Raw genomic sequence first — 23,288 nt, 5'->3', positions numbered from 1 at the left:
ATCACATATAAATAATACCACAGTGTTTAATTCCTCGCTTTTTCCCTGGCAGTGTACTCTATATGTACAATATACTGTAATTACATTGTACATATTCCCACAATGTTTACAAATCTATTCCTATAGCTTTATCTATAGACTGTTGACTTCAGAGCTGAGCAGCTGTTGTTTACCAGCAGTTACTGATAACTTCAACATATGCAGTGGATATTGTGTGTGTATATATATATATATATATATATATATATATGTACACATATATATACACATATATATAAAATCCCCCCAGCCCACCCCCACTTTTCTAGGAGAAGATGTAGGAGAATGTAGGATTTACTTCCAAAGAAGCTTATGGAACAAAACATATTCTATCACAGTTCTTCGATCTCACTGAGAACCTTCCCAAGGCTACAAACCCTCTCAGGCACAGAAATTTTGTGTTTCATTTCAGGAATTTCCTAGAGCCCCAAAGGGTCATGGGTTCATAGGCCTTGTTGTAGACTGACATCACTTATATATTCTCATATTTCACTTGTATGGCTGCTTTAAGACCATGTCTTTATACATACAGTAAACTACTAGATGAAGAGATGTGAGACATTTTAATCCTTGCAGAATCCACGCAGGAACGGTTGACGACATGCAAGACTATTCCCATTTTGGAAGGAAGAGGAGGCACAGTCATTTGAGTAAAATTTTTAAAGGGCTACTTGCTCCCTAAGGAAAGATTACTTTTCATAGATTTTTTTCCTCCTCTGTACATTAAAAAGTGAGCAGTTTTCAGTTCTGGCATCCTGCGTTAGCAAACCCTCTCTTTGAGCCAGTCCTGGGCTAGGGAGGGTAAAGACAGCTCTGGTTAGTAAATTGAGAAACTTTTAGCCTCTTTTAGCACAAGGTTTATTGGAAGGGACTGTACTGGTAGCCTCAAAGTCACGTCCATCTCAAATGATCATGTTGGCTTAATGAGCCAAATGACTTCAAGTGACTCATACAATGAATTTAGCAAAGAACTTTTATAGGGGCCACCTTCTGACTCCCAGCCCAGCTCGAGGGAGCCAAAGCTCCACCCCCACCCAAAGTCCCAGCCCAGGAGACAGCAGCACTGGTCTGGTGAGCTGATCTGGTTCTGTGATGCAACCTAATCCCCATCGGTTTAAGGTTGCTATTTATTATTGGTAATGGTTTTATATTAAAGCATTGTATGGCAGCAGTTATTTTGCTATATGTTCAGATTTAGGAAGAACATCTTAAATTCACCTGAGAATACTAGAAATAGAATATGAATTCCTGCTATGGGACCTTTTACAAATGTGTTATACCCATTAATGCATTCTTGCAACACCCCAAGAGACAATAAATATTATCTTTCCCAGTTTATAAACGACAGAACTGAGTCATCAGGAATTGATGTGAGTTTCTCAACATCAAGCAGTGAGTCATAAAGAGTTGCTTTGAGGCAGGATTCGTTGGTGATCATGCCTTAGTCGTCTCTAGTCACACTAGAACGAGCAAATTTATTCTCTTTAAGTTCATTCATAAAATAGTATTTCTATGGTTAGTTTCTAGTTCTACAGCTAGAAAATCCTTCAACTCAAGGCCTCTATCCCATGAGAATTCATGGTCCAAAGTGCCCCTGACACAATCAAATACTACCCAGACTTCTAGAATGTCTCGGTAGCCTCATTAAAAAGGACTTAATCACCCAGATCTAGATTGCAGCACACGGTAGCATTTAACTTACTGAAGGGCTGGCTCCTGCAGTATCTCACTGTTCTGGCAGTATTCGCAATCATGCGCTAAAAAGAATAGAGAAAAAAAGGAAGAATGAAATGCAAGTAAGCTTAGTGTATAGCCCATAAAGGAAACCAAACCATGATTTATTTCAGTAACACCTGAGCCCGTGAAAAACATTCTGTTCTGAGACATTGACTATCTGGAGGCAGCTGGTTGATGTAGAACAGGTTTCATTACTTGAAAGAGGCATCTATAGTCACACATACAAGGCACTTCTCAGATGAGGAGTACTAATGGCATAATTCTAGTTGAGTTGTTTGTGCCTCTGACATAAAAATCAGTCTGTTGTTTCTCAGACTGTGTCTTACTCCTCAGGACTCGTTTTCACCATCCCTTCCCAGAGGTCACTGTGAACTTGTAAGCGAATTTGTGACTATCCGAGATTTGGAGAGGGTTAGTTTATCAAGTGCCTCATAAGAAACAGGACTCAGTAATGAGGCATTAGATTAGACTGAATATAATCAAAATGTTCTACCTATACATTTTTCTCAACACTGTGCATTATTGACCCTTCTAATCTTCCAGCCAAAGTGTGTGTTTTAATGTTAATCTCAATTATCTGATTTCCTCTCTCCTTCCTCCTTCTTCCTTTCTGATCATAACACTAATGCGTGCACATTTGAGAAAATGAATAAAAGTTAAGAGCAAAGTAGAAGTCGCTTAGAATACACCTCACAGAGTCACTTCATTAATATTTTAGTACAATTCCTTCTAATGCTTTAAAAATAAGTAAGTAAAAATTTTTCAAACAATTGAAGTCATATTTTACATATGTATGTCTGTTGTGATATACATTTTTTTCACATGGCATTGTGACTGTTTTCCATGCCACTTGCATTTTAAAGCATTTTTAAAAAACGAGTAGGTATTCAACTTTATGGATGGATGGTAACTTATTTAACCTTTGTTAATTTTGTCATTAAGTGATCCTCTCAGTTTCTTTGTAATGTTTTGGTTGCCATAAAGACTTACAAGTGAATTTTTTATACTGCACTCAACTTAGTTTAAGACAAAAGAAGAAAGGAGGAAAAATATGAAGGGCAGAAACATGGGGAAAAACATCCATGAGACCATTTCTCAGCCAGAATGTATGCACATTTCTTGCTGATGGTATTTGAACAGCAGCTGGGACCCCCAGACTCTGTATATTGTCTCAGGACACCTTTGCTGCTCAGACTCTAAAGGGGGTCCCGCGGAGATGGTGGATTAATTCTAACACGAGCAGAAAATTGATCAGGCTCCAGCCAGGGAAAGAGATTTTCTTATCTCTGAGTGGCCATGTAATTCTAGTCCTTGCTTTCTTCTCTCATGGACTCTTGGCTTGCCAAAGTATACAAAATGACTGAGAAATCTTCTGTAGTGTTAAAACAGACAAGCAAACAAAACCCCAACTTATTTGGCAGGGAAAAAAAACTCACAGAAGAGTCAAAGCTTTACAAGTGTATGTGAACACTGATCGCAGCCTGCTGAATACTGAGGTTTTGCGGACTCTGTCAAGCATTAAGTGATATGCGTCTGCACTGGGTAATTTCTCATACACAAAGAGGCAATCGGAAAAGTTTGAACGTCATTTTCATAAAAGATCCTAAAAACCAGCATGTCTGTTGGTCAGCATGTGGAATATACTACAAATACCTCCAAGAAAACGTAACATACAATGTAGAATTAGCCTCTGATATATGGATCCCTGAAATAAACAGTAACTATGATAATTTTCCTGCTAATTTACTGTAAGTTGTTTTTTCACTTCTGTAAAGGCTTTGCATCGGAAGGGCACGAGTATATTCTGTGTGGAATTATTGTAATTCTTCAGATACTGAATGGAGTGTAATTACTGAAAACCCAGGGAAATGCTGCCAGAGTGCCCCTCTGAAGAATAATAAAACAATTAGCAGGGGTCAGAAACCTCTTCCTATACCATTTTGTAGGGAGTAATTGTTCTGCTTTTTAGTTTTGAAAGCTAAAACATTTCATTCTGACTTCGGTTTTAGACTACTCTTTACAGCTATACTCTGAGGCTTCATAATTTTTAGCTCATTATGTGGTTTAAAATGTGAGAACAATTGTTTAAATCAGTAATTTCCAGCTCTGGAGTTCATTCTACCTTTCTAAATCTTTGATTAATTCTAACAATGGTTTTAATTTTGACGTATCCTTTTTAATTGTACTCAGAGGTAACTTCAGTTTAACTTTGAAATCCAAACCTGGCTTTGCAACAAGGCCCATTGTTTTCCTCCGTGAGGTCCGCAGGGAAATGCTGCAATATGTAAACCCTTGGTAACCGCCTGTGAACCCCACCAGCACTGCCAGGCGATGCATAGTTACGGAATGCTTTCACAAGGCCAAAGAAGGGTTAACTTGACATTTTGACTCCACCCTCTTTTGCACCCATGGACACCTGCACTATGCTGTTAACAGCTGCACCCAACTACCAGGCTCTCTCCTGGGTTGCCAAAAGAGGCTTCAGAAGTCCCCTTCTTCAAGTGTTTGCAAGGTGCATAATGCCTTTTATAGCCTGCCTGTCAACAGCAGCTTCCCACTGTTCGGATGCATCCAGCGAGAGCTACTCGTTCTCGCCAAGGCCAGCCCCTTCCATTTTTAGACATTTCTAACTATTAGACATTTCTTTATCATTCTCAGTCAAAGTCATTTTCCCTCTGCTTTTCACCCACCGATCCTCCTTGTGAGCTCTGGAGCTACAGCATATACATTTAGTTCCTTCTTATCAGGACAGTTCTTCAAACACGAGAAGACAACCATTGTGGATGCCTCCCCACCTCCCAAGTCTTTTCTGGTTCAATCTATATATTGCCAATTCTGGGGCACCTGGGTGGCTCAGTCAGTTAAGCACCTGACTCTTTCATTTTTTAATTTTTTTTTAACGTTTATTTATTTTTGAGACAGAGAGAGACAGAGCATGAACGGGGGAGGGTCAGAGAGAGGGAGACACAGAATCTGAAACAGGCTCCAGGCTCTGAGCTGTCAGCACAGAGCCTGACGCGGGGCTCGAACCCACGGACTGCGAGATCATGACCTGAGCTGAAGTCGGCCGCTTAACCGACTGAGCCACCAAGGCGCCCCAGCACCTGACTCTTGATTTCGGCTCAGGTCATGATCTCTCACGGTTTGTGAATTTGAGCCCCGCCTCGGGCTCCATGCTGACAGTGTGGAGTCTGCTTGGGATTCTCTGCCTCTCTCTCTCTCTCTCTCTCTCTCTCTCTCTCTCTGTGTGTGTGTGTGTCTGTCTCTGCCCCTCCCCTGCTCTCTCTCTCTCCCCCAAAATAAATAAACTTCAAAATAAAATAAAAATTGTGAAGTATTGCCAATCGCTTTAACAATTTTCCATAAGACCTGTTTGGGTCTCTTTAAGGCAGTCTCTAGCACGGTGCCCTGGATTAAGCAAATCACAGAGTGCAGAAGAATTATTTTCCTTCCTTGATCTAGATGATGCTACAGGTCTGAGTCCACAATTTAAAGAAAAGTCACCTTACTGACATCTGTTGAACTACTAGCGGATAAAACCTCTGAACCCATTTCATTGAGCTGCTGTTTGGACACAGCTTCATTCTCTGTAGATGTGCAGTTGATTTCTTGGCCCAAAGTGGAGGATTTTGCATTTATCTGCTTAGAGTCTTTCTATCCTTCGGCAGACTTAAGCCTTACATGTTGTTTTTGACGGCAAACAGCCATTCATTCACTGGTGTTCTCAGTTAAGGTTGGCAGAAACTAAGGTTAAAGAGAAACACAGGCGTTGTTATCCAACTACCACAGCAGGGATGAAGCCAAAGATTATACCCTAGGCTCGCTGATCCTGCCGGAGCAGGCTGGCCGCCTGGAGCAGGCCAGGCAGCTTTCCTATAATGCCAGGCGGTGGGGAAATACTTGCTTACTCCAAGGCAGAGCCTCCCATCTTTTTCCCCCATCTCAGCAACCCTGAGGTTTATGACACACTCCCTTTCGCAACTGGCTTATTAAAATAGCAGTCTGTACGTGGGGGGTGAAGTGAGGAGAATATGCTCCTTTCGAAGGCGCTCTCACCATCAGTATAGGTGGACGGCGTGACCCCCCTGCTCCATACCTGAACTCATTTTGATGTGTCCCCACCACCCCCACTGGGAATCTCCACCTCAGAGTTGCAAGGGCCCTCGCCAAGAAAGCAGTCCACAGTTAGAAGTTAGAACCTTGGGGTTCCACGTTTCAGATAGCACACAGCCACCCCCTTTTTCCAGAGACTAATTCTAGGTCCAGGTCTTCAGCGTTTATTTGCACAAATTAATATGTTCGTGCGGTTCCTCACCCGGGAGGCTAGGAGATGGGCCCACAGGAAGGCTGATGAATTTCCCTCAAGACATGAACTCATGGAGGGAAGCTCAGGAAGAAAAAGGAGGTAGCAAGCCAAGGACTCTGTAACTACCCTCAAGTTCTTATTTCTTTAGCTGAAAACAGAGCGATTCAGAAGCAGAAGTCTCTCCCAGGGCCTGCCTTACAAGATGCCCAGTACAAAGGTGCTGTCCATAGGAAGGGGCGAGTGGCTGTCTGCACTCCAACCCGGCACAGGCAAGTGGCCCTGAGGCTGCAGTTCCAAACACATTTCCCTCCAGCTCTGATGCAGGTAATTCCCCTTGAATCCTGTGAAGGGTCGGAGGCGCTTCTCAGACTGGGCCCTTGGCCTGGACCTCCCTGTTTACATTTCTGTGGTACCGTGCCCTCAGGAGGGGGCTGGCCAACTTCTGCCTTTGTGCCTATCCAGACAAGTTGATAACCTAGCAGGCTGTCTCCAGCTTTTCTGGCCACCTCTATACTGACTTTGGTCCCCCGGGCCCAGCTTTCCCTTAGCTCTCCCATCCCTGAAGAGGAACAGGCTTTTCTGTCTATTTTTCAAGTTCAGACCAGCAGGCCCTCCGGGCAATGCCACCATGCACTGTTACACTCTCTTGACCTCCCTCCCACAGACAGACAGCTGCCAGGACAGCCTCCCTCTTCACAGGCTATGTGGCCTCTCAGCTCGGAGTCCTTTGAGGAGCCGCTCCTGGACTTCAGCCCTCTTTTAAATGCCTACCCTGAACAGTTTGGCCTTTCCTTCTCTCGCCACTTGAGATCTTTGCCAACCTTGTTCTTAACGTTTCCCACGTTACCTTTTCTTATTTCTGCCCCTATTGATTTGACTCTGCGTCCATCTGAATGCCTATCAAATAAAAAAAATCTCCGTCAATAATTCCTTGCTGAGCATGTGTAAAACCACATCTATATCACCTGATTATTTTATCAGATCCTCATATATTTAGGACAGGACTTTTTTCCCCACAAGATCTAGAAATATATAGTCTCTCACCTACAAGGATGGTGCCCATGATAGCAACCAAGTAGAATTAACTGCATGGTAAGGAACAGAGATAAAAGACAAAAAGGCCCGGGAGCTCAGCCAGGCTCCACTATATGCATTTTTGAGGAAGAACCCTGAGCCCTGTCCCCTGGCTATGGATCTTTAATATCCAAGAGGTGTGTGACATACAGATATGCACATGTAACGTGCAAGATGCTCATGGTACATTGTACATATCATGGCCATGGGACATGGTAGCTCAGGTGCCTGTCCAGGCAAATGCAGACTATTGTGCTTCTCTGCATTCAGGAAAGGACAATGAGAGGCAGACACAGCACCACAGGTAGGAGGGGAGGTAGGATGATGTCCAGTTAGGAACAGAAAGAAGGCTGAGGGAATCATCTTGCATAAACTATCAGTAATGCAAAGTGCTTGGGAAATTCCACTTAATCAAATGTTCTAATAAAATAGAAAACACTTTTGGATGAAATCCCAAACTGGAATATAACTGGGTTATTCTTTTATTGGGTGCTAGAGAAGTATCAGTGAACAAAACTGATTAAATACCTGGTCTAGGACACTCATATTCTAGTGGGGAAGACAGACAAGTAAAGAAGAATGTTTGAGGGTGGTCAGGAAAGACCACTTGGAGGAGGGGACACATGAGCTGAGACCCGAATGATGAGAAAGCCCAGATAGGTGAAGACTAGCAGAGAGACAGTTTCAGGCAAAGGTAGCAACTCAATGCAAAGGCCCCGAGGCAGGGAAAAAAAAAAAAAAAAAAAAAGAAAAAAGGTTGGTTTTGCCAACTTGGATTGAATACAGAGAAGATGAAGTGTGAGGTGAGGCTAGATGGTGCTCAGGGTAACAAGTCTGGATTTGATTACATTATGTTGTTGTATTTAACATGGTTTTGTTTTCCTCTTGATATAGCTCAAGTTACCTCTCTTTGTGCCTTTGGACATCTCTTTTATTACTATTGTAAACTAGTTTCTATATCTTTTTTTGCTTTTAATATTTCACATGTTTATGTTTTACCTTCTTCACTATAAATAATTTCCTAATGGTCAAAGATGATGGGATTTCTTTGCATTTCCTAGCAAAACCCTTTGCCGGAACAGTCAACACATACTGCGTTGCTTTGAAACATATTTTTTGGAAAATCTGCTTTTAGCCCAGTTTGTGAGTTCTATATAAAGAGATAAACTTGCAAGGTCCTCTTGTAGGTTTTTATTGTGTTGGAAAGTTCTGGGAACTGCATGTATTTGAACATTTTGATTTTTACTTGGAGATTCTTTTCTCCATGGCTTGATATAAATCCGATGCTTTCTCCATGGATCTTGTAATAATATTATTGGTGATAGAAAACATATCATTGCTAGTTACGTAATGGTGTAATTACTGATACAGAAATAAAAGGATTCAAAGCATTTCTCTTTCCTCAATGAGTTAGCTTCTGTTAATGTTTCCAGAAGTGTAGAAGCTTGCCCCATGCCTCTCATTCCAAATAAAATGACTATCTTAAAATAATGTTCATAAATAAATACACTTAAATATGGGTATGTCTGAAATAGAACCAACCTCCTAATACAGTAGCATCCGTGGCTATCAGCATGCTTTATGCAGCCTGGGATAGTGGCAGCCAGCCAGCATATTATCCTCTAATCCATTGCTAGTCTACCTCCTAAATGTTATAAATATTCATGTATGCCATAGAAAGATACAAAGGGCTTTATTCAAACATTTTTTTGAATACTCCTTTATGTTCCCCCCAAATGAAAGAATGTCTGCCTTTTTTTTTTTTTTTTGCATAAGGATCAGAGTGTGAATTCTCTTTTGTTCATACTCATAAATCCTGAAAACCAATATGCAACAAATTCTCTAATCCTCATTTCATACCTCAAGGGTAAAAAGGTTCAAAATAAAAATACTTAGGGCTGGCACAGTAGTTTGCTGTGACTGGGCAATGCTGCCACCAAGAAAAGGCATCTGTGTTCCTGGCTTCCCTGGTGACTTCTGCCCCTGGCAGGGGTTCCCTCTGGGGACACCGCCTACCAGCCCCACAAAGTCTGCCAGTTCTGCTCACCACCTTGGCCTGGCTGATGAATGACTGGGAAGTGGTGTGGACATCAACTTGAAAAGAGAGTTGTATCCTTCCCAAGACACACAGCGTCAGTGGGGGGCCGCTAGTGGGAGTTGTATGTGGCAGGGGTGATGCTATGGGAACAGGGGTGGGCTTGTTTATGGGGATAGAAGGTGGGAAAGCTAACAACAAGTGCCAGGTTGGTCAAGGTCAGGTTTAAAAAACATAATCAAATCTTGTTTTGAAATTCCATTTCATTTACCAGAAATACTAAACTCACAGAAAGGTAATTGTAAAATTAAACTTTCTCGTGGTATGATTTATTAAGTGAAATACAATTTATAGTTGCTATAGTAGAGAACTAAACAGTTTTCTTTCAGTACTCCCTTCACTCTCTTCACCTTCTCCCTTTCCCCTTCCCCGTACCTGCAATGGGGTGGTGCTGGTCTGCCATTTTGGACCATGGTGATATGGCAAGGGAGGAGAAGCCGGGAACCTTGACTGCTTCATAAGCTATCACATTCGCTTAGACATTCACATGAAGAAAAAAAACCCAACGACTTAGCTTGCTTAAGCCATTGTCAATTTAGGTTTCTGTTATCACAGCTGAGCTGCTCTCCCGGCCGTTCAGTTGCTTTTAAGTTAAAGTGGAATCTCTCTGAGAACAGGATGCGAGGAGCAGGGTATGAAGGGTCTCCTCTCACAGGTAGGCATTTAAGAACCCATGGCTGTGGGCATGAAGTAGAGAAGTGGAGAAGTGGAGAAGGGGAATTCTCTTAATATCCAATGAATACGACTCTTCCTTTGAAGGTTACGGAGGCAACACCAAGATCTAAAAGCCCAGATGAAACAACTTTCATTCTCCTTGACAGATAGTTTTGCTATCCTTGTTTGTTCTGTTCAGTTAACTTTAATGATCAAAAGTTCTAAAGCTCAGTCAACTCTTTAGGAAACTCTGACTTCTACGCCTCTGTGCACATGTATATTTTATAGTCAAATAGTTGGCTCAGCTACCCCTCAGTTTGCATTTCTGCATAAGTGATCTGGAAGGTTCTTTACCTATTTGCTAAGTCTTTCATTTCTGGAAAACAAGTTTTGAGAAATCAGGGAGATATGTTTAATTCTCCATACTAATAAGTGAGCAAGACAAAAGAATGTTTTTTCCTTTGACCAAAGAATTACTAAACTGACACAGTATTAGAGATGTTTGTACTCTGCCTTTGGAGGGGAAGACCACTGAGGAAATATTTGCCATCTAGTATGGAGTCCTTTTGAGGAGGTGTGAACTCATGTGCTATTTCCTAACAAGCCGAAGACACGGAAACCTGTTGCCCAGCAATTGCTCGACCTCTTCACCAGGCTGGGCTTGCTCATTCCCAAAGCTGGATGGTCCAATCCTTACAGGATCACTGCATGATGTTTCCAGTTGCCCTGGAGTCATACATACCGGCTGGATATCAAGGAATGATGAGAAGAACAGTTTTCTGAGAAGAATTCTATAGCACTCTATGGCATACAGGAATGCTTACATGCCCTGGACCCATTGACAATCTCCAGACATGGAGAGAGTAGGCATGATCGCTACTTCCTGTTGGGGAAACGGACGCACAGAGAACTTATGGGGCCGCTATGGGGGACGAAGCTGAGAATTGAACCTCATGTCTCCTGAACTCCCAAGTCCGGAGCTTTTCCTGCAGTGCCACATTCACCACTGCAAACCATAACCCCAGGCAGATGCTTACCCACACAGAGATAAGGCTGTAACACCCCATCCATCCAGGCTGCAGCCAAAGGATTTAGAAGACAATGGAGCATTCCATTAACATGCACTTTGTAGCTAAAGATAGGTTTTGGCATGACCTGCTTTATTGCTTCACGGAAGATAAGAAAATAAACTGCAAAGTAACCAATGCCAGATAACAGCTTTTCCTTGATGAAGGGAGCTGCAGAATACTGAATACGTGCCAGTTTCACTTCTGTTGTTTCTTTAAAAAATTGTTTTTGGTTGTGAAGATTTTCAAGTTCCCTCTCTGAACTTGGGCGAACTTTATTTATTTATACATTTAGATGAATACTCCGCAAGAAAGATCTGCCATGGAGTTGCCTTTTACCTACGTGCACTAAAGTCAGGCTCAACAGATAAACAATTCAAAGGCATCCTAGGGAAGTCTAGCTCTACAAACCTGACAACAAAACAACAACATAGAAGTCACTCTGGAACATTCACGCATTTTAGCAACAGGCAGCCAAGGACGAAGCACACGGCATAAAAGCTAGCTGCTGCTGTGAACTGCAGCACAAATGCCATTCAGTTGCACAAAAGAGAACTGACAGGCTAAAATAGGTAGCCAATTTGAGCCGAATATTTCAAAACTCCTTTATGCGTAACTACCTTTTTAACATGGCAGCATATATGGAAATTATTTCCTTTATTAGTACAAATGCAAATTTTATTTTAAAGAAACATTGTGGTTAAGGTTACAATACTGTACGTACCATTTTTTCAAAGTTTACTAGATTGTCAATGAACGTCTTGTTCCCCTCATGAGTAAATGTCATATCTGCAAAGAAATAAAAGTCACATTCTAATCACTAACAGAAATATGTCATACTAAGAAACCACAATAGCACCATTAGATTATGCTGGAGGATTTGCATAACACTGCAGTTGAAGAAAGCTGATAATAGTTCCTTTTATGTTAGGTGTTTAACTTTTGAAAGCACTTTACCTGAGATTAGTAAAATTTCCAAACTAACTGTTTCCCTAGCAAGTCTTGCAAATCATGGATCCCTGCTGCTCCCGTAATCTTCCTAACACTTTCAGAAAAGTCAAGGGGGAGAGGAGGTGATGAGGAAGGTGCAAGGGACAGGACTGTTCTTCCCAAAGAGATCAGTCTGTTGAGGCTCTTGTTCGTTTTCTTCCCCACACACTCATCACTGGCTTGACCTGTGGGTTCCCTCAGAATTACCTTTAATGAGCAAAGGCATGAAGGGGATGAGAGGAGGCTCCAGCTTAGCTACTGTCAGCCTGTAGGCCCTGTGGTTTCTAGAAGGATCCTTTAGAGAAACAAAGAGATGCTGGTTAATGACTAATGACACACATACCACCCCCTCTGCCTCCTAACACACCTAGGTTTGTTATCCCACAATCAGATAGTTTTCAACCAAGTGTAGCTATAAAAGAAAGGTAGACTTGGGAACGCAAGCTGGTGCAGCCACTCTGGAAAACAGTATGGAAGTTCCTCAAAAAAGTAAAAATAGAACTACCCTACGACCCAGCAATTGCACTACTAGGCATTTATCCAAGGGATACAGGTGTGCTGTTTCCAAGGGACACATGCACCCGCATGTTTATAGCAGCATTATCAACGATAGCCAAAGGATGGAAAGAGCCCAAATGTCCATCGACGGATGAATGGATAAAGAAGATGTGGTCTCACTGGGTGTTGTATGGAAACCAGTTTGACAATAAATTTCATAATAAAAAAACTATGAAATGAACAGAAAAAAAATAAAAACTACTTGTAAAAAAAAAAAGAAGATGTGGTGTATATATACAACGGAGTATTACTCGGCAATCAAAAAGAATGAAATCTTGCCATTTGCAACTACGTGGATGGAACTGGAGGGTGTTATGCTAAGTGAAATTAGAGAAAGACAAAAATCATATGACTTCACTCATATGAGGACTTTAAGAGACAAAACAGGTGAACATAAGGGAAAGGAAACAAAAATAATATAAAAACAGGGAACGGGACAAAACAGAAGAGACTCTTAAATATGGAGAACAAACAGAGGGTTACTGGAGGGACTGTGGGAGGAGGGATGGACTAAATGGGTAAGGTGCATTAAGGAATCTACTCCTGAAATCATTGTTTCACTATATGCTAACTAATTTGGATGTAAATTTAAGAAAAAATAAAAAATAAAACAAAAAGAAAGAATTAATAACCTGGAAAAAAAAAACACTTGCTGGTTCATAGCACAAAAAAAGATTCTTAATCTCTGTTCTTCAATTTCTCACATGTAAAAATGGAGCTGATAATAATGAGAGCTACCTCATAGGATTGTTTGGTGATTAAATAAATTAATGGTTACAAATTACTTTGCTCAATACTGGAACACACAGAGTTCAATAAAGATTGGTTGTTATTATTAAAAAAAAAAAAAGGTAGACTTAAATTGATTTTTGCTTTATTTATTTATTATTTTAAAACATTTTTATTTTAGAGAGAGAGAAAAAGAGAGAGCATGAGCCAGTGGGGAGGGGCAGAAAGGGAGAGAGAGAGAATCCCAAAGCAGACTCCATGCTCAGCACAGAGCCTGATGCTGGGCTCGATCCCATGACCCTGGGATCATGACCTGAGCTGAAATAAAGAGTCAGATGCTCAACCAACTGAGCCACTCAGGCACCCCTGAGTTTTAAGACAATTTCCCGGCTGATATGAAAATAACTTGCTTTTTGTTTCGTTTTTTGCTTGAGAGGGAGATTTGCCTGCAGGGACTGAGGGGGAGAGACGCCCTTTGAGAGCAAATACAAAATGTGTAAAACAAACCCCACCCATGAGATCCCCCTCTCCTAAAGCACCCCCTCCTCCCTGGGAGTTCTGACTCCCCTCCTCTCTGCCTTGCACAGCCAGCCCCATGTGCCCTCTCTGAGACCATTCCATCACTCCTAGACCAAGACCTACTCACTCCTTTTCTGGTGTTAACACCTCCCAGCCAATGGGGAACAATAATTTTGGCAAGCCAAGGAAAATGCAGCTTCCAACCCATAGCCAACCTATGCTAGGCGGAAAGGATCCTATTACACTGCTTTTCTTAGTTACACAAATTGACCTTATGTGGGACATAAGTCCTCTTTAAGTTGGTTCCTGAGGGTGCCATTCATTAGTCAGACATGCTTGTTTTAGCAGCACTAAAACGGGATCATAAACTTCTTAAAGTCATACAAGGACAGGTAAAATTTCTGAAATGAGAACTTCAATTCAGCTAATCAGAAACTGGATTAATGCAGACAGTGAACAGAATAAAGGAGCCACTGTCACTTACCATTAAACTTTCAAACTCCGCATAGAACTTCTTGAACTTGCTTGGCAGTTTCTGTTAATGAAACGAAAATACCACACTCATGTGTCGGATTCAATATCTAGATCTGTATCACGTGTTACCATTTCTAGGGGAAATGTATTTCTTTGGCTCTTAATCAAACATCTCTAAAGCAGACCAGACTGTTATCTGTCTTGTCATTTGAGCATATTCTGGAATATAGAGAACTTACCTTTTAAAACTCTTAACCTCATTGAAACAAAAGTAACTATGGATGCTTTGGTCTTACTGTTTTTATAATGTTTTCTAATTATTCATTAGGAGGACTGCACTCTCAGACCATAAGTGGTTTGGAATCACCTCCTCCCACACCTTAAATTCTCCGATTCCCACAGTTAGGAATTTAGACCAAAGAATATTAGGATTAAAAGTTTTAGAAACCACCTATTTCAATCCTCCTCCTCCCTTACAATGTAAACTCCATGAGGACAGAAACTTCTGTTTTGTTGATTGCTATCTCTTCAGTGCCTAATCAAGTGTCAGGTACATAGTTACTGCTTAATAAATATTTATTTGAACAGATTAAACCTTTGCTTACTATAGGGAAGAAATTAAGTCTCACAGCTTTTTTTATTACTATTTTTTTAATGTTTATTTATTTTTGAGAGAGAGAGAGACAGAGTGTGAGCAGGGGAGGGGCAGAGAGAGAGGGAGACGTAGAATCCACAGCAGCCTCCAGGCTCTGAGCTATTAGCAAGAACCCGACTCAGGGCTTGAACCCATGAACTGTGAGGTCATGCCCTGAGCCAAAATTGGATGCTTAGCCGACTGAGCCACCCAGACACATGAGGTCTCACAGTTTAAAGGACATGCCCAACGTGGCACAGCTACTGATGGCCAGAGCCTCTGTAATTCACATCACCTGCCCCTTTCTAGGGCTTCTCTTACATACTTGTGCTTTTCCACACAAGCATTTCTCCCCCCTGATTTCTCTGCCCTGCTGTTATACAAAAACTGATGATTCTACCAATTTAGTACCTGAGGTAGCACCGTGGGCTGTACCCATATATCGATTGACACAAGGAGGCCATTATCGAGTCACCTTTGAATTTACTGGCTCTCACTTTGCTTGGGTCCTGAGATCTTAGTAACCCTAACTCCTCTCTTCTGACAGGGTCACGCCAAGGCAGAGCAGCGTGGCGTGCATCCTCTCCCGAGACTGTGGAAGCACCGTCCTCGGCCCTAGAGATCTGGAGTTCAGCTGTGCTTCCCACGGGAGGTCTACCGGCAACAACGGATTCACCAGTTCGGCTTCTGCAATCACAGGAGAGCTCCTCTCTCTTCTTTCTCTCTCATAGCTGAATTAGTTTGTCATCTTCCCATTTAAACATCTGTGCAAAAATCTTACTAGTCTCCCACATGTCCTCCAAGCTCATTTTCCTAGTACCTCTTTTCAAGTTAGGTCTCTGGGAAACCGGATATCCTTGCTCTGAGGGAATGTCCAAAGGGAGGAGAGCTGGGAGAGGCATCAAAGGATGCAAGGATCTCATTCCACGTGTAGTATCCAAATCACCACGTTAGCCGATCACTTTCTACGAACACAGACTACTTTAAAAATTTGAAGTGAATTACATTTTTGGTTAGATTGGTCTTTCTACCTTTCTTTACTTAACTGGCGTTTGGGTCAAAGGGCATAGGGCAACACATATTTTTTTGGGTCTTAATACTATTATCTATGCACACCCTGTGCCTCCAGAGCAACGATTCTCAACTGGGCTCAGGTTTGCACCCCTCCCCCCACATCCACTGGGGGCCATTTAGTGATGTCTGCACACATTTTCTGTTGTCACACCTGGGGTGGGGTGGGGTGACAGGTGCTACTGGTAGGTAGCAGGCTGAAGCCAGGGATGCTGCTAAGCATCCGACATCACACGGGACAGCCCGCAATGAAGAGTCATCTGGCCCACGGTGTCAATGCTGCCAAGGCCCAGAAAGCGCTCCAGGATTTAACTCCCATTTGCTTGATCTCAGAGTGGTCTTTCCCCTCCAAGTGGGACCATTCCCTTTGCCATGAGGTTTAACTCCTTCTCCCGTTTTGTTCACTGACGGTTTCACGTGTGCTCTGTAGTTCCGGGTGGGGGAGGGGCGGGCGGTCAGGTGCCGTCTCTCACACTGCCCCTGTGAGAGGGAGGCATCATGCTCTTTGCTGGGGCCCATATGGGAAGCGCATGGATTTGGGTAGATCAACCCGAATCAAGGATGCTTACGAATGAAAGGTCTTCCTACAGAATGATATAATTATATTTCACCTTATAAAATAAAATCTTACGAATGAGGAGGGGTTTTCTCTTTCGGCAACAGGCCAAAAGCTCACAGACTGACGGATTTCTTCATATTCCCTGTTAACTTTCTCCTTTTGCTGACTGCACCGTCCTGCTCAACCCAAATAGCCTCCTATTTTTCTCTTTAGACAAGAAAGGAGACTCTGGTCGTGTTTCCACCGTGCTATGGCCTTGACGTCTGGCTGCTGTTATGTGATACTCACACCTGCCTTCCGGGACCCTTGTAAGGCTTTATACCTTCCTTGATTTTCCCAGCCAAACCATCTAGACTCCGCGTGGGCATCAGACGCTGGAAACCGGCTGGGGAAAGCATACTGTCTGAGAGGGAACCCTAGGTTTCCACAGATTTCAGGAGCCTTGGGCTGCATGACAGGGGAGCCTGCATAACGGCTTCGTTGCTTCAATTCAGTGGCAGCCCTAACTCCGTCCTTTTACCAGCTGGAAGATGATACAGCTGCGTGGCACGCAGGCCTCACCAATTCCCTCATTCCTATATTCAGGGGATGAGCTGCTGTGTGCTGCATCTGCCTGGAATTTTAAGAGAAACCCAAGACAGAAGAACTTGTGAGGACCTGTCCTATAAACAATGGAAACATTTAGGAGAGACGGAGAGAGAAAACAGTTTCAAGAGGGAAGTGGGGAAGGAAATGTTTTAAGGAAAATATTTAGAGATGCAAACAGCTGCCTTTGGTGCCTTTTAAAAGCACCCTTGCAAATTAAGTCTCTGTTACCTACTCCTTGACCTCTTTTTGCGTCCCACTTACACATACTTTTTTATTTTTAGTAAGAGTCTATTTTTGTGTGTATGTTCTATTAGAGATTAGTATTTCTTTAACTATATACCACATGTAGGGGTCAGGCACATTTTGCGTACTTAGCTGATGAAAACTGGAGATGTGTACCACAAATTAACCAACTGTCAACAAACCATTAATCATATTTGCTACAGAAATTCACAGCACACCTGCATAACTTTTGCTCCAACTTGAATATCAGCCAACTGTTGTTCTTCCATACACAGAGCCGACGGCCAGGCGGTTAAGAGATACTTAGTACTCAACTGGGCCAAACAGTTGGCCTTCTGGCTAATTTTCCCTGCAGCAAAATGACTACTTGGTTAAAAATGGATCTTCTGTCCTCTCTTAATTATAGATAAGGCTTATTGCAAAAGCAATAAGCAGACATTCCAGAGAACAACAGAATCTATGAACAAAAAAACCTTTGAAATCATCCAAGCAATGATGTTGATTCATGTTGTACGTAGGAACCAGAAGTATTATTATTTACATTGTAGAGACCAAGAAGCTAAGACCCCCTCATCGCCCCCCTACACAAAAGGACAATACCTTTTTAAATTCACACTCTCAGGCAACTGGAAAAAGGAAGACAGGTCACTTCCCTCAAAGTGTCCCACCTTTTCCATTGTTATACCAGTGTGAGTGATATTTCTATTCAAAAAGCTCACTGGTGAGCCTGTGTTTTTATTCTTAAGGCAAAAGTCACAGCTGGATCTCAGCTGAAGCTTACCTCCCACGTGAGTGCCAAGCGGCTTACAGCAACATTACTTAGCCCCATGACGATGGCAAAAAAGGAATTCAGATTTTTGTACTCCTTACAGCTGAAACACAAGAGGCACGTGTTTGAGTAAAATGCCACTTTTGAGTGAGATTTAAAAAACTTAGAGTTCTATTTTCTGATAGTCATTAATATTCGTCAGGACTCTTTATGAGACCAGGCAATGATAGATTTAATGCACCGTAGAAGTTCCACTTGGATGACCATGTTCGGCTATTTGACTTCCCACTGTAATGGTTCTGGCCATCTAGGTTCAGGTTCTGAGAAGGAATTGAAAGACCCCTACCCTGGGGATCGTCACTACGATCCCAAAGCTTCCTAAAAGCCTCATTGGACATGGAAGGAAACATCTCATGGGATAAGAAGAGAAGTAGGCAAAACGTCCTCAAAGACATTCAGACTTTTAGCCTGAAGTTGGACGCCTCCTCTGGCAGCCTGAGAGAGGAACTAGGAGGTCATATTGCTACAGCCGCCATAACTTCTACCTGCCATGTGAATGCTTCTAATTTGTTGAGAAATATCAATTTACAATCCCTATGAAGCTGAGAAATAACCTAAACAATTGACCTAAAAATAACCTTATTTTCTTTGCATTTAACTGATGTCAGTGAGGCTGATCAATTTGAATCTGTACTTATGCAACTATTAGCCTTTATGAGTATATATTTGGGAATAAGAATACTGTGGAACAATATTAAGGATTCTTATTAGAATGGCAATATTTAGCCTAGGTACTTGATTTAACTTAAAGAAAAAAAAAAAGGAATCCCTAACTTCCTCATACCAGCTCCTTGAAAAGGGAAAGAATTAATTTTTCAACAAGTGCAAATCCTTTACCCAAATCAATATGGTCGACTAAGTCGACTGCATCATAATTAAATCCTGTTCGGATGAACATTCTTGCAAAAGGCTAATTAAATCATTGCTTTTGCTGCCTGTGTTATCCTTACAGAAGAAGCAATGAGTGATTCTTAAGTGATCTCTGTGGAAAGAGGAAAACAGATTTCAGAGAAGCTATCATGTGTCTTATCTCACTGGTGAAAAGGTAAGCAAGGACTTTGCTGTGTTGGGGCAGTGGCTCTCAGGTCAGGGGCTGAAAGGAGTTTCAGAGACCCCCTGGGGTGGAAGGGGTATAACATCACGGATATGTGTTTGCCTTTGTCCTTTCCATGTGATCTTGAAAGGACACGCAGGCACACAGACCTGCCTTTCTGATCACTGCTCTGGTCAGTGTTACCAACTGACTTTATCGCCTTAGGGAAGTCACGAAATATCCCCATGCCTCAGTCTCCTCATCTGTAAAAGGGGATGATAACACTCGAACCCCCAACTTCATAAAGTTCTGGGCAAGTCGAAGAGCTTAAATAGAATTTGTCGAAGTTCTCTAAAAATACCACGTAAAGCATGCTACTGCCCCCCCGATTTAGATCACATTCTTGTAGATCTTGGTTTATGAGAGTTCATAATCTTTTCCAGCCAGGCTGTGTAAACAGTTCCACTGTAGGGCAGCACAGCTTAGTAAAGGTTAAATAATATAAAGCAATTTATACCAAGGTCCAAAGCCACCTACTCATTTCCATAATCAGAAGGAAGAAAGGTAAAAAACACAAAACATTAAAAAAAATTCCTGAGTTTTTGAAAGGCTCTCTTATGTTTCCACCATAAATAACTGGGACTGGGAAAGCCCAAAGGTTGTCTGATCTCCCACATAGGTGTGCAGATTGCTGTTCTCTTCCCCCTGCTCCAGCCAGCACTGCCAGGCAAAGGTGAAGACCGGATGTGCTCTTTACCACAGGAAAGCACATATGTTCAGAGTTTCGGTTATCCTCTCCTTCCAAATATGCTAAGGCACCTGTCCCTTGCAACAAGGCTGTTCAGTCTCCTAGAAAAAATGGCTATCCTGTGAACCAGAAATTCATAAGTAACATTTTACCAAATCTTTCTTCAAAAAGGCAGCTTTTCCAAATTAAGAGATAACAGCATTTGAATCTGAGGGTTTGGATAGGCTGTTGAAACCTCAAATTTTTGGCAAAATAATTCAGAGCATTTGGCAAACTGGCGTGTATAAAATGTCAAGCAGCATTTACTTCTTGTTTAGCTCTGGAAATCAGACTCTGTATGGGATCTAAACTATTTGGCTCAAGAAAATTGCTAGCTGGGGTCACTTGTGCTCCCCACCTTCCTGTGCTAGAGCTCCCTGAATTTAGAAAGAAGTCTCCCAGCCATGGGCCACATTTAGCATTTTATTTTTAGCACTGTGGTGATACCAAAAACATGGAAGTAAACAGGAGGTTGTCAGGCATATCTAAATAGCAGGAGAAGATTAAATTCATGTCAGGGAGAAATCTAACTGGCCCCTGCAGTAAATAAATTGTTTCCCATGAAGTGCCATTAAATAGAATATTTATAAGTTGCTTGCTTTTTCTGATGTTGATGGAGATGATTTTCATGTACTGGGTTAGCTCAGCTTTATGCATTTTACTGATTTTATTCTGGCTAAGTTGGGCCGTGCTGATGTACATGCATGTTTCTACTGCCCTCTACTGGCGAGATGGTGTCATGTTGGACATTGACTTGAACGGCCTTCTAAATACAACTTTTCTAGAACTTTGTTTGCTGAAGGACTCAATAAACTGGAGGAGGCACAAAGCCACGGTAGTTCAGAGCAAAAAGAGGTCACAATTTTGACGTCAGCAGCAGTGCTATAAGATGGTAATTTATTATGTATTGATGTCCAGTATTCCAAAAGCCATATGAAATGAATCTTTTACAAGAGTTCAGTTATTCTGAAGCTCCTGTGATTGTTCCTTGTGCATAAGAAGATCCTATATCTTGCTTTTTTTTTTTAAGGTGCACCCTAAGGGAACAAAATGAAAATGCAGCTCAAATGTTTTTCTCTTCTTAAGCTAATGATACTTACTGGGCTGCTATCTTAATAAATTTTTTTAAGAGCTGAACACGCTTGCTGGGCTGAGAACAAAGGCAAATCTCAGTGACAACCCAAAACTGAATTTCATTAAATCTCCTCAGGAACAAATCCAAGTTTGCTGTGGTCTTTTTAAAATTATGCCTTCCAAATGTGTGATAGATTAGCTCCAGCTAGAAAAGAAAGGAAAACAATTTCATTTCTTTGTTTTTCAATCAAAACACCAATGAGGCTTCTCTATTTGTCAAGACAAATTGACATGGGTCAGCACATGTGAATACAATCACTGGCCAGGATTCAACTCGTACTACAGAGCTAGAGGGCTTCAGGGAGGCTTGTTAAATATATAACTATACACGAGGTGCCGTTGGCTTAATATACTCAGGAAGACATAGCTTGCTATAAACCATTAAGATTTTTCTTTAATACTCAAAGACTTTACAATAGGCTTTATTAATCAACTCAGTATTTACAAAAAGGATCATGTGGTTTCCACATTGCAGCACATAACCGACATTGGCATTGGAGTAATGCCAGTAGACTTCATCCAGGATTGCAATGGTGCCTACTAATGCTCTCAATCGAGCACCTTACCTCATGCACACAGTTGAAGAGTTCCCAATCATAAATTGTCATCTGGTATGCTAAATCTTTGGAGCTCATCAGTTCAAAAGTTCCCATTGTTCCAACAGTTGGGCCTTCCTGCTCTGGCAAGGGAGTCTATGAATAATAATGCAAAAATACATCAGAATCTCAGAGCAGAGAAGTACTTTAAACATTTTTTAAATTGGATTGATTTACTTATTTTTGAGAGAGAGAGAGTGACAGAGCGAGTGAGGGGCAGAGAGAGGGGAGAGAGAGAGTGCAGAGCCCGGAAGGGGCTCGACCTCACTGGATGAGGGGCTCAAACTCATGAATCGTAAGATCATGACCTGAGGCAAAGTCAGACACTTAACAGACTGAGCCACCCGGGGGGCCCAGATAAATACTTTTAATGCTGAATGCTTTATGGAGGTCCCGAGGGGAAAGGATTCTGGAGATGTTTTCAGGAGGGTCTTGAAACTTTGATTTTGCCCAGAGGAGAAAGATGCCTCTGCTCTTAATGCCCACTAGCTGCAGTGCCATCTCACTGTCATCAATTCCAGGGACTGAAAAACGTGGACCGTGGCAATTAAGATTTGGGAAGGAGTGACCTGTGCTGGGGCCTGGGAGATCCCTGGAAACAACGCCTCTTGTCTGGTGAAGATATAAGAATTTCTTGGGGAGGTTTTCCTTCTGTGTTCCACTGAAGCTGTTCTGGAGCAGGTGCTGGCATGGCAGTTGTGGACATTTAGCCACAGAACTCCCTACTGCGGCAGGAGCCAGAGACTGTGGTGACGGTGCTGTCCATCCAGCTCTTAGAACACACTGCCTGGGCTTACTAGGTGACAGAGGGCTCTGTGCACTGAGGTTACATCTCCACTCTCTGAGACATGCTGAGCCAGAAACGATATCCACATGGTCAAGGTGTTTTGGGCTAGGGCATCAGAAAACCAAACGCTGCTACTGTCTGGAATGCCCTCATTCAAAACTTTCAATCCCACTGACTCATCTCACTTGTATTTTTTGATAAATGACCTAGAGTGTTTCTCCACAGTAAAACGAATGATTTGCATACATTGGAAACTTATGTATAATATGTGAATATTTATGGCTCTGTAATATATGTCCAAAGTTACAAAGGCACATGAATGGAAGGGGAATTTTCCATAAACCACAAGAGACTCAATAATAGAGAATAAACTGAGAGCTGAGGGAGGGAAGTGGGTGGGGGAAGGGCTAGATGGGTGATGGGTATTAAGGAGGGCACTTGTGATGAGCACTGGGTGTTGTATGTAAGTGATGAATCGCTGGGTTTTCCTGAAACCAATACTGCACTGTATGTTAACTAAAATTTAAATTAAAAAAGAAAAAAAAGAATTTCCCTAATATCATGCTAGCCATATTGGGATATTCAATATTTAGGTTGGAAACCTGAATATTGTGCAAATTCTATCATCCTCGTTATCATCATCATCATGCATAACCACTATATTCCTCAAGTGCTCACTGCATTCTGGACACTGAAGACATGACACATTCAGGATGTAAGTGGTCCCTGCAATATTAGTCTAAGGGAGGAGTGAGCCCTGACCCGAGAGTACCGCTCTGCACTCA

At 42.0% G+C, this 23,288-nt stretch overlaps 1 protein-coding gene across 6 annotated transcripts in view; it reads right to left on the bottom strand.

Moving 5' to 3' along the window:
* Window positions 1-23,288, bottom strand: part of RAPGEF4 (Rap guanine nucleotide exchange factor 4) — a 290,524-nt gene that overhangs the window by 2,635 nt on the left and 264,601 nt on the right. For all 6 annotated transcript variants that reach the window (XM_043577056.1, XM_043577057.1, XM_043577058.1 and 3 more), the window contains 7 exons: window positions 21,687-21,812; window positions 21,087-21,265; window positions 18,119-18,209; window positions 14,253-14,303; window positions 12,170-12,257; window positions 11,697-11,761; window positions 1,742-1,796 (listed from right to left, as the gene is read on the bottom strand). In XM_043577056.1, the coding sequence (XP_043432991.1) occupies window positions 1,742-1,796; window positions 11,697-11,761; window positions 12,170-12,257; window positions 14,253-14,303; window positions 18,119-18,209; window positions 21,087-21,265; window positions 21,687-21,812 (655 nt within the window). The remainder of the gene's footprint in view (window positions 1-1,741; window positions 1,797-11,696; window positions 11,762-12,169; window positions 12,258-14,252; window positions 14,304-18,118; window positions 18,210-21,086; window positions 21,266-21,686; window positions 21,813-23,288) is intronic.

Source organism: Prionailurus bengalensis, chromosome C1 (assembly GCF_016509475.1).
Source record: "Prionailurus bengalensis isolate Pbe53 chromosome C1, Fcat_Pben_1.1_paternal_pri, whole genome shotgun sequence".
NCBI classification, from domain to species: Eukaryota; Metazoa; Chordata; class Mammalia; order Carnivora; family Felidae; genus Prionailurus; species Prionailurus bengalensis.
Note: the sequence above shows the minus strand (reverse complement) of the source record. Positions and strands in the feature narration are given on the sequence as shown.